General features: G+C 37.0%; 1 protein-coding gene across 2 annotated transcripts in view; it reads left to right on the top strand.

Annotated features, from left to right (window-relative positions):
• The window catches only part of LOC149629058 (RING finger protein 17-like), a 33,236-nt gene extending 24,067 nt beyond the window's left edge, over window positions 1-9,169 (top strand). For both annotated transcript variants that reach the window (XM_089851432.1, XM_089851433.1), the window contains 7 exons: window positions 257-399; window positions 1,235-1,437; window positions 1,507-1,793; window positions 2,597-2,809; window positions 3,339-3,588; window positions 3,708-3,837; window positions 8,640-9,169. In XM_089851432.1, the coding sequence (XP_089707558.1) occupies window positions 257-399; window positions 1,235-1,437; window positions 1,507-1,793; window positions 2,597-2,809; window positions 3,339-3,588; window positions 3,708-3,837; window positions 8,640-8,925 (1,512 nt within the window). In that variant the 3' untranslated portion in view covers window positions 8,926-9,169. The remainder of the gene's footprint in view (window positions 1-256; window positions 400-1,234; window positions 1,438-1,506; window positions 1,794-2,596; window positions 2,810-3,338; window positions 3,589-3,707; window positions 3,838-8,639) is intronic.
• The last annotated feature ends 3,051 nt before the right edge of the window (window positions 9,170-12,220 follow it).

Raw genomic sequence — 12,220 nt, 5'->3', positions numbered from 1 at the left:
TGTAAAACTCAGGGAAGTATATGGCGAAAAACCTGTAAAACTCAGGGAAGTATATGGGAGAAAAACCTTGAAATCTCAGGGAAATTTGTTTTCCAAAAGTTGTATGAACCCTGTTAGTTCAAATTCAAAATCGTCATACGTTTCGTCAAAAACTTTCTATTCTTTATAGTTTACTTGCATCGAAGCCTAGACATGAAAAGGCTTAGCGAATATGTATACTTCAATAAATAAATAAGTGAACCGATTTTTGTTGTAGCCTAAACCAAAGGATTCAATGTCATTGCCTGTAACCTTATATGATAAACGAACGATGATAGATGGCGCCCTTGAACCTGAACGGATTGAAATGTTCGATATTAATGAATATCTTAGAGAATACGGAGTCGCAGTTCCCAGCAAGTAAGTGTTTTTAAGTACTTTAAACCTCTTTCTTTTATCATGGGTATTATGGGTATTATTGGGAATCTTTGCAATATGGGGTCAAAAGGTCATTAAAAATCGCGTTTTACTTTTGGTTCATCTTAAAGGAACTGCAAAGAATGCATGGGCGGGTGGGTAAAAATTATTTGAAATACGTCAGAGGCACGTGACCGAGGAGAGGCGTGGTTCAAAGAAGCTTAGTTCGTTTTATTTCGAAAATTACCACTTAATGGAATAGCCCCTTCCAAAAATGTTCTTAGTCTGAGTCAGTTCAGTTCTTCCTATAAACAGGAGGTAGTTTCCCCGCATAGCCTAGTTCACAACATAGATATAACGTTTATTAGTTCCGAGTGCACATGCGCGAAGAACTTAAACAACAAGATGCACAAGGCAGTCAAACTTTTTGGAAGGGGCTAATCCCCTTCCAAAAAGTTTTGAAAAAATGTTCTTAGTCTGAGTCAGATCAGTTCTTCCTACAAACAGGAGGTAGTTTCCCCGCATAGCCTAGTTCACAACATAGATATGACGTTTTTTAGTTCCGAGTGCGCATGCGCGAAGAACTTAAACAACAAGATGCACAAGGCAGTCAAACTTTTTGGAAAGGGGCTATTGGCGCTGCAATCTCGCGAAAAACAAGGACTAGATGTTAACTAGTCCCACTCCATCAGGAGCCTTTGTATCTTGGTATCACGTGATGTCCGTGACGTATTTCACATAATTTTTACCCACCCGCCCGTGCCTTCTTTGCAATCCCTTTAAGTGGTAATTAAGATTAGGAGCTATAGAAACTGCCGCTTTTTATATTTCACCCTAGAAATTTTTGGCTCAAAGATTACGAACATGACGCCATTCCTATTTTATTCGAACCCGAAAAACCGGTACTTAAAATTGACCTAACTCGACCCCAAGAACGGGAAACTTGGAAACCCGCTTTGTTACCAACTTGGAAAAGTCAACACGTTTTCCCGTGTTACGTCGGATACGATGGCTTGATTTATTTACAAACTAAAGACGAGAGTACGTTAATATTTAACGCTAGTTTATTTAATTAATATCGTTAATTTTTATCTCGTTAATTTTAATTAGTGGTGGATAAAGTTCGCGCAATGAGCGCGTCCTTCGAAGCCGCGTATAAAAATCGGCGATTGCCGATGTTGCCTTTAAAAGAGGGTCAAATTTGCACGGCCCTTTTTAGTTTAGACAATAAATGGTATCGCGCCAAAGTGTCAAAGGTCAGGGAAACGAATATCGACGTTCTTTTTGTTGATTACGGGAACACTGAAACGGTAAACGTCGATGACGTCAGAATTTTTGTCGGATTTCTCGATGTACCTATTCAATGCATCGCGTGCGAGCTATACGGAGTTAAACCCGTAAGTTGTATAACTAAAGCCTGGTTTTCACTGCCGAAATTTTCACGGAACAGAAAAGAAAAATCCGCAAAATTTTGCGGAAAATTCCTTAAAAAACGGCGGCAAAACGTTCTCACCAAACTTGTAATATCATGAAAGTGTGCGAGCTCGTGGAGACCAAGGCCTACCATTTATGTTGAAAATGCACCAATAGTAACCTATCGATTTTCTTAGACTTTATTGTCTTTGTAAAAACGTTAAATTTTATCGTGTAAATAACGATTAAGCCAAATTTCTTTAGCAAATCGTCAACAATACATTTTTAGACATTTAACTCGACAACAGAAACGTCTTGAATAAAGAAAAAATGGCGTCGAAGAAAAGCCTCGCGAGCTGACCAAAACCAAGCCTATGAGGTCACGCATTCGTTGATTCCTATTGGCCACCGCTTTCCTTTCCATATAAATTTGCGGAAAAATAGAAAACCAATAGGGACTTGGCAGTACTACGTCACGCAACGTCAGGCTACCTTCCACTAGTGCTAAAAAACATACCAGGAGGAGGGGCTTATGTAGCTTTCATTCTGTTGAAAAAAACATACCATAATGGCGCTGGGGGCGGAGTTAAGCCCGAATTGCCAAGTCCCTATTCCATGCTTGCCGCCCAGAAAACGCGAAACTTTGCGGCAAGTTACCTCTAAAAAAACGCCGCGGAACGCGGTTTTTCCTGCGTTTTGGGCCAGTGAAAACCAGGCTTAATTTGGCCTAATTGACTGTTGACGTGTTGTTATTTTTATCACGTGGTTAATTTAATTTTGCCAAAAGTTATTGCCAAATGGAAATTGGTCAACGGACGCTTTGAATTTCATGCACGCGTCCATTGTTGATAAAGATTGCGTAGCTTATTTTGAGGAACCAGTTGTCAAAGGGGTTTACCCTAAAGTGAGTTTAACACTTCCTGGAGGAGTGACCCTCGCCGATCTCGTGGTCAAGAACAATTTTGCTAAGATGATTGAAAGCCCGGATGACTTTATTGAGGTTTGTCGGCCATTTTATTTTTAACCAGGGTTGTGCGGGTCCAGATTTTTGGGTGTCGGGTAAATTTCGGGTAATAGAAAATTGTATCGGGTCCAATTTTCAATTACCCGTCGGGTCTTTGGGTCCTTCAAAATCCCCAAAATTAGCTTTCGGGTCCAATTCGAGTCTCTGCTTTTCCTTACAGTCCAATTTAAAGCTAGATTTCAAAGCTGAGCCATTATCCCCCATAGTGTAATTCATTAAACAATATTAATTAATAACTTAATATTAATTAAATTATTTAATTATGAAAGGCAGAAGTATTGAAACACGCGCGGTAACGCCATGAACTGGACCCGTCAGACTCGGCGGGTATTGGCAAAGGCTTAAAATTGGGACTCGGGTACCCGTTCGGGTCCTAAAAAATGTGTTTCGGGTATCGGGTCGGGTCGGGTACCCGACCCGGACCCGAGGACAAGTACCCGAGATTTTCGGGTACCCACACACCCCTGTATTTTACGTTCTATGCTTAAAAATGTTTGGTTTATAGTTCGTTCCAGTCAGCAAGAAGCCTCAACCTTTCCCTCAGTTAACTTTACCACCGTTAAATACTAAATTTCCAGTAATGGTGTCGACGGTTACGAGCCATAACGTAATTTGCATTCAAAAGCTTCGCAAAGATAATCCATCAACAGTAGAGGAAATGAAAGCAAATCAAGAGTGCAAAAAGTTTCTTGATATGTTGGATATGGTTAAAGACGAAGCTCCTGCTAGTCCATTTGTAAAAGAACCCAAAATTGGTATCGTATCGTATCATTTTCATCCCTGAACTTCTATGCATTGCCTTTGCTACTCAGTTTCCTTAGCCAAGGCTTAGGTAAAGAATGATTCGGTGGTTTCATTTGTAATTTTGTTTCAGGCGAGAATTATTTGGGGAAATTTTCCATGGACCAAAATTGGTACCGTTGCACGGTAATAACAATATCGAATGGAGAAGCGGAAGTTATTTACTTTGATTACGGAAATAGCGAGATGCTTAAATTATATGGGTAATTAATTATAAATTCGAAATTGCAGTTCTTAAGCATCCTTAAACAGGGTTCATACAAACCTGGAAAACTAGAAAAATCAGGGAAATAAATAGTTGACAAAAACCTCAGGGAAAATTCAGGGAAATTTCGAATTTTTAGTAAAATTCAGGGAAAACTCAGGAAAATTTCGAATTTTTAGTAAAATTCAGGGAAAACTCAGGGAAATTTCGAATTTTTAGTAAAATTCAGGGAAAACTCAGGGAAATTTCGAATTTTTAGTAAAATTCAGGGAAAACTCAGGGAAATTTCGAAGTTTTAGTAAAAGTCAGGGAAAACTCAGGGAAATTTCGAAGTTTTAGTAAAATTCAGGGAAAACTCAGGGAAATTTCGAAGTTTTAGTAAAATTCAGGGAAAACTCAGGGAAATTTCGAAGTTTTAGTAAAATTCAGGGAAAACTCAGGGAAATTTCGAATTTTTAGTAAAATTAAGGGGAATCAGGGAAATTTGCGTCAAACAGGGGCCGAGTAATTAAGCAAAATGTTCGTGAACATACCCTCCATAGGATTAACATTACACCCAACTTTGGAGGCTCATAACTCTGGTTCTACTAGAGATAGGGGGATGTCCTTTGGAGTATCTTATTGTCCTATTTGCCCCCCATCCAACCATACTAAAAACTTAGGGCTACGACAAACAGGAGCCGAGTAATTAAGCAAAACGTAAACAAACTACCCCCTCCATAGGAATAGCATTACACTAAACTTTGGAGGCTCGTAACTCTGGAAAATTCAGGGAAGTATGTGGGGAAAAACCTTGAAAACTCAGGGAAATTTGTTTTCCAAAAGTTGTATGAACCCTGTTAAAAGATGGCCGACATTTAAAAAGGCCTCATAAACATTATTATTAAGATTATTGATCCGAGGGGTCGGACGTTCGGCATTTTAGTGTACGGGATTTTGAGATTTCAAGATTTTGACAAAGATTTTGAGTTTTTTGCCTCAGATTTTGAGATTCTGACTCAGATTTTAGAAATCTGGAAATCTAGTCCAAGATTTTAAGATTTCGGGATTTTAAAGGAGATTTTCAGATTTTGAACACTATTTTCAGATTTCGAAGAAGATTTCGGGATTTTGTTTAGGATTTTCAGATTTTGAAGGAGATTTCGGGCTTTGGAATAAGATTTTCAGATTTTGAGGAGATTTTCAGATTTCGAGGAGATTTTCAGATTTTGAGGAGATTTTCGGATTTCGAGAAGATTTTCTGATTTTGATATTTTAGGATGAGATTTCGGGATTTTACTAGGCCTGTGCGGGTAGTGATTTTTGGGTTTCGGGTCGGGTACGGGTAGTTGAAAAAACTTCCAATCGGGTATCGGGTCGGGTACCCGGATTTCTAACGGGTACTCGAATAATTAGGCCTAGCTAAACTACCATTAGTCGGGTGCTTTTCTGGTAGCAAAATATCATATCGGGTACTTATCGGGATGAAATACTTTTATTTGTGAAAAAGATAAGCGTCATGAAAGACTTGGATACCATTATGGCGAAAAGTACAAAAATAAGACGCTAAAGGTGGAATTCATAAACGTCGGACGCAACGCAATTTAGTACAGGCAAAGGCAGGGCGTCGTGCGCAAACTTCCGCCTTTTGCGCACGACGCCCTGCCTTTGCCTGTACTAAATTGCGTTGCGTCCGACGTTTATGAATTCCACCTTTTATCTGCTATTAGCGAGGATTGAAATAATGAATAATACTGAGCATTCTGGAAAAGTTGACTCAAACTTAAGTTCTTCTAAGTTCAAAAAAACTTTGCCAAACCAATACCCGATTGTCCTAAGCCTTGTCACGGGTGATGAGCGGGAAAATTCAAATATTCGAATAATTTCGGGTATTAAGAAATTAAGTTTTCGGGTATCGGGTCGGGTACCCGACCGGGTAATTTTCGGGTACCGGGTACTCGCACAGGCCTAGATTTTACGTTAAGATTTCGGGATTTCTAGATTTTAATGTGAGATTTCGGGATTTCTAGATATTAATGTGAGATTTCGGGATTTCTAGATTTTAATGTGAGATTTCGGGATTTTAGGTGAAGATTTCGGGGTCATTCCACACCGATTCGAACGACCATGTTACCATGGGTCGGCCGATCTTAATGAAATTTTAACCACGTTAACTATCAACTATCTGATGGTGAAAGCCCAAATTTTAGCCCAAAATATTAATTAGAACCAAAAGTAGAGGCTTTTGAACAAAAGTCACGTTTTTAGGTGTGCGCCATGACCATATTCGTACGCCTAAGCATAATGTTGAATAACATTTTTGAATTTTGATCAAACTTTGTAATATTTTCAGATATAGGGTAATATAACCAGTAGATTTCAATAGTGCTAACGATATGTCTCTATCTTGAACGGTTCTCTCGCAAATAGGGGTCCATTTCAAAATTTCGAAGAGCGGGGGGTCAACTTTGAAGCAAAACTCTACAAAGGCGTTAACTTCGATTTTTTCGTTTTTATAAGGTATCGATAGCCCTATTCCTAGGCTTTAAAGTGATACCAGAATTGTTCGTGATATTTTGGTTCTAAGGCACAAAAAAAGTAAAAAACCAAATTTCAAGTAAAACGCATTTTTAGACAAAAATATTTTTTTTAATTGCGCGAGGAAAACCAATATTTAGCCATAAATAATACTTGTGTATTGTCTAGGCATATTTTGAGAATTGTCAATTTCTCTAAATATGCCTTGAAAGGTCCCATTTAACTTTGTCGCGCTTCAAAAACCTGCTAAAGGAAGTCATTTCCTTCTTTTATGGCTTCCATCACTGAGGCCACATACACGGCTTTATCGTATTTTGCTGTTACGAACTCTAGAACAGAAATATCATCAAATGTAATTGTATTCACGTTGGCATCAACAGAAATATCATCAAATGTAATGTATTCACGTTGGCATCAACAGAAACATCATCAAATGTAATTGTATTCACGTTAGTACCAACATCCTCATCTATTGCGACCATAACATTTGTGCTGATCGAATCACTTGAAATTCTGTACATCTGTAATTCAATGTGTGAGTTGGGAATGAGTGGTGGCTTCTAGGGCAAATGACAATACAAGTTTCTACCATTAACTGTTTCATCAAGTCCATAACATCATACATTAAGGTAATTTTACCACACTTCACACATCTACATTGCTTTAGCGATGGAGATCCTTCGCAATACAAAAAATGCAAACAATATGCTAGATTTAGGTTTCCGCTATTCGGATTTTGACTAGCCGCAGAATGGAATTCCTTTTATTATTCGCATGGTAAAAGCCCCTGTGACGGTATTTTTATGTCGTGCTTCCTTGCAAAACATTCTATGAATGGCCAGCAAGAAGAATTCTTGTACTAATTTTTTACATTAAGAAAGAGGATGTTGAACTTTATCAACTATCTCTTGAAGAAAATCTTTCCAAGGTTAATACTGCCATTGGCCCTCGAAGCCACCATAAATTCATTCCCACATCACACAGTGAATTACAAATGTACAGACTTGCACGAGATTCGTTCAGCACAAATGTTATGGTCGCAATAGATGAGGATGTTGATACCAACGTGAATACAATTACATTTGATGATATTTCTGTTGATGCCAACGTGACTACAATTACATTTGATGATATTTCTGTTGATGCCAACGTGAATACAATTACATTTGATGATATTTCTGTTGATGCCAACGTGAATACAATTACATTTGATGATATTTCTGTTGATGCCAACGTGAATACAACTACATTTGATGATATTTCTGTTGATGCCAACGTGAATACAATTACATTTGATGATATTTCTGTTGATGCCAACGTGAATACAATTACATTTGATGATATTTCTGTTCTAGAGTTCGTAACAGCAAAATACGATAAAGCCGTGTATGTGGCCTCAGTGATGGAAGCCATAAAAGAAGGAAATGACTTCCTTTAGCAGGTTTTTGAAGCGCGACAAAGTTAAATGGGAACTTTCTCAAAATATGCCTAGACAATGCACAAGTATTATTTATGGCTAAATATTGGTTTTCCTCGCGCAATTAAAAAAAATATTTTTGTCTAAAAATGCGTTTTACTTGAAATTTGGTTTTTTACTTTTTTTGTGCCTTAGAACCAAAATATCACGAACAATTCTGGTATCACTTTAAAGCCTAGGAATAGGGCTATCAATACCTTATAAAAACGAAAAAATCGAAGTTAGCAGAGTTTTGCTTCAAAGTTGACCCCCCGCTCTTCGAAATTTTGAAATGGACCCCTATTTGCGAGAGAACCGTTCAAGATAGAGACATATCGTTAGCACTATTGAAATCTACTGGTTATATTACCCTATATCTGAAAATATTACAAAGTTTGATCAAAATTCAAAAATGTTATTCAACATTATGCTTAGGCGTACGAATATGGTCATGGCGCACACCTAAAAACGTGACTTTTGTTCAAAAGCCTCTACTTTTGGTTCTAATTAATATTTTGGGCTAAAATTTGGGCTTTCACCATCAAATAGTTGATAGTTAACGTGGTTAAAATTTCATTAAGATCGGCCGACCCATGGTAACATGGTCGTTCGAATCGGTGTGGAATGACCCTTCGGGATTTTCAGATTTTAAAATAGGGATTTTGGGATTTTTAGATTTTGACGTGAGATTTCGGGATTTTCGAGAGGGATTTTAAACAGATTTCAAACGAAGTGTACGGGATTTTGACAAACGTCCGACCCCTCGTATCGATCGGAATAGTCTATTAATTAGGCCTAAAATATTATGTTTTTTTTTCGTTCATCAGAAAGAATTTCCGAGAGCTCCCACCGAAGCTGTACAATTACCCCAAGTATGGAATCTTCTGCAAGTTACACGGAGTCTCTATGAAGAATAAACTTTACGAAGAACAAGTAACCAATGCTCTAATGAATTCCTTAGCGCTACAACCCGAAGAGGGAGCCAAATTTCTGTGCGAAATTAAACTCGAAAGTTATCCCTATCCCGAAGTTGAACTTTACGTTGAGCAAAATGATAAGCTAAGTCTCGCTTATCAAGAATTAATTGATTGCGAGTTGATAGTCAAGAAATAAGTTGCTTATTTTTATTTCTTCTTCCGTGTTATAATAGTTCCTATAACGTGTTTTTCATTTAAGTTTGCAAAATGTGCAACTAACTACGTTTTTTCATAAGTTCATTCAAAATATTCCAGCCACGTTTTTTTCTAAGTGTATTTTTTTTTGTATGAAAAGTTATTTTTTTGAGTTCCTTTTTTTTTTTCATTTTAAAATTGTTTTCGTATTTTTGAAATAAAATTGTTATTTTTGTGAAATAATGTTATTGTTTGTGTCTTGGTTTCATCAAGGATATTTTTTCAACTAGTCCTTGGGACCAGTGACCCCCCTAGTGTTTTAAATAATAAACTGGTCTCCGGACTGGTCCCAGCTTTTGTTCTCCTATAGATTTGCAATTAATAAACTGGTCCCGAGGACCAGTAACCCCCACTTCTTGAATTAAAAAACTGACTGCTGGGAAATAGCACACTTCCTCTGGTCCAAAACTAGTTTATTAATTGCTTGAACTAGTTTTTAAATTCAAGAAGTGGGGGTCACTGGTCCTCGGGACCAGTTTATTAATTGGAAATCTATAGGAGAACAAAGGCGGGGACCAGTACGGAGACCAGCTCATTATTTATTGCACTAGGGGAGTCACTGGTCCCAAGGACTAGTTGAAAAAATATCCTTATTTCCCAGACTGATTACTACTTACTAGTGTCCTCAAACTTTAGCAGACGATGGGTCCTGGGGAGTCGATGGTGACGACTCTGACGAGGCCACTCTAAAAGAATACTTATTTCCCGCCCTTGGAAACTCAGCTTTTCCTATTTGAAGCAGACAGCATACGACTAGTAAATATTCTCTAAACTTCACGGGATTGGTTGATTTGTCTCTATCCCTAAATAGGTTTTTATTGGACGGTAGGTAAGTGTGCTTAAATCGAAACCCATTGCTAAGCCTAACAAATTTAAAAAAAATATTTGAAAAATCAGAAAAAATTAGAGAATTCATATTTAATTAAAGCAAATCAGGAAAAAATAAAACACGGCACTAAGATTTTCAGCTGAGAGTCTCCCTTTAATGGGATGAGTCCTTGCCTGTCTATTAATATTTTACGTAGGAGCAGAAGTATATAATACTTCTCTTCGAGAGAAGTGTACCACAAAGCGGGGTAAGTGTAACGTCACTCTTCCCAACATCGGAACATTTAGAGCAAGGTCACTAAACCGAATCACATACACGATAAATAGTTCCCTCATCATTACTTTTTCAGCGTTTAAATTCTAGAGGGCCGGTAGGCCCTTCTAGATAAGAACCCACACCCTCCCGTAATGTTAAAGAAATAATTCACAGATTTTAGGCTTAGCGTCCCATGGAAAAAGCGTGGGAATTTTGGTGGTCCACTCCATCGAATAACTCAGAAACTACTGGGAAGTTAAGGTTCGGAACACTTTTGAATTATCAAGCAACTATTGAATGTTGAACTTCTGAAGATTGATTAAGAACAATTAATTCTAAGTATTTTATTTTAATTAATTTAAAAATCATAGTAAAACCGTTACATACATTACACTGTTTTCATAGCATTTCGTTCAGCATCCATCGGGTTTGTGGCGCATAGGATAACGCGTCTGCCTACGGAGCAGGAGATTGCAGGTTCGAGTCCTGGCAAGCTCGGTGTTTATTTTTACAGATCTTTTATTCAACATAAATGAAATAATCCTATAAATACAATGTTTGGATAATTTTTTTGTTACGAAGTACGGGCTTGTGGCGTAATGGATAACGCGTTTGCATTCGAGGCAAAACATTGCCGGTTCGAGTCTTGGAAAGCTCGTTGTCTATTTTTGATGAAGAATCTTAGTATATATTAGGGAAAATTATTAAATAACAAACTTTCAATGAAATGTGCGCGTGTGGCGCGTGGTTTAGTAATAACTTTTTTGTAAATCTATGCAAAAAGGTCAACTAAACTTAATTGAGTCACCAACCGCCTTTTTATATAAAATAAGTTACCACCCGCCTATCTATGGTGAATTAATTTACAACCTGCCTACCAATTGTGAATTAATTTACCACTCCCCTGCCAAATAATTTAAAATTTTAATCTTTCCCATAAAATAATGAGAGGCACTTGGAGGGAGCCAATATGCTCACGAACATCTTACTGGAACATCGAACAATACAACTTCATTAGAAGTTTGACAAGCCTATTATTATTTTAATAATAGATTAATACACATTAAGGCTGAAGGAACAGATATTATATAAAAAAGACTTGGTTTGCCCAAGCCTTAAAAACAAAACGATAAGAGTTTTTCCAGTTGTCTGAAGCGCGGATATTTTTTTTTCTATTGAATTTTAAAGACAATCCGTATTTTACTACTCTTTAGAATTTAATTCAATCACCTGATTTTACTGCTAATGGATTAGTTTCCTATAAATTAATTGAAAGAAAAAATTACTTATCTCAGATTTTTCAACAACAATTCCCTTTTCCTGAATCATTTTATCATGCATTTATTATTTTGAGGGATATCGTGTAAATTTAATCAAATTGACTCTTTCTTTTTTAATTTCCGAGAATTTTCCTTTCAAAAGGTTTTAAACACATCAAGTTTTCATAATGTTGTCAACTAAATAGCAACTCAACCAACACTTCTAAAATCTTCCCCACAAGTACTGATATACACAGTTCAATAATTGTGACTCTGCTTAAAGAAGAAACGAACCCCTTTATCAAATATAAGAAAGGTGATAACAGCCCCCTTTTGTATTCGAAAAGACCGCATATAATACATTATCAATGAGAGTATTGTTTGAAAATTAAAGTACGTTCTCCATTGAAAAGAAAAAAATTCATGATAAAATGTTTTAGGAAAATGGAATTGTTCATGAAAAATCTGAGATTAGTAATTTTTTATTTCAATTAATTTATAGGAAACTAATCCATTAGCAGTAAAATCAGGTGATTGAATTAAATTCTAAAGAGTAGTAAAATACGGATTGTCTTTAAAATTCAATAGAAAAAAAAATATCCGCGCTTCAGACAACTGGAAAAACTCTTATCGTTTTGTTTTTAAGGCTTGGGCAAACCAAGTCTTTTTTATATAATATTTGGCAAGACGCGCTTGTGCATTTTTGTCCCACGTGAAGACGAGGTTTGTGGGATGATTGCTGGGGATTTAGTGCCAAACAACTATAGAATTCACCTCACGGTGCGATGCCTATTTGTAGTTTGATGAGCGGGAAAGCAAACTAAAAGGGTGAGCTTGGGAAGAATGACGTTACATAACTAAAGCATAGGGAGGATACAGAGTGTCATCCTTCT

The sequence above is a fragment of the Phalangium opilio genome, unplaced genomic scaffold (genome assembly GCF_054372755.1).
Source record: "Phalangium opilio isolate 3A_F unplaced genomic scaffold, DU_Popi_V2 ptg000105l_1, whole genome shotgun sequence".
NCBI lineage: Eukaryota > Metazoa > Arthropoda > Arachnida > Opiliones > Phalangiidae > Phalangium > Phalangium opilio.
Note: the sequence above shows the minus strand (reverse complement) of the source record. Positions and strands in the feature narration are given on the sequence as shown.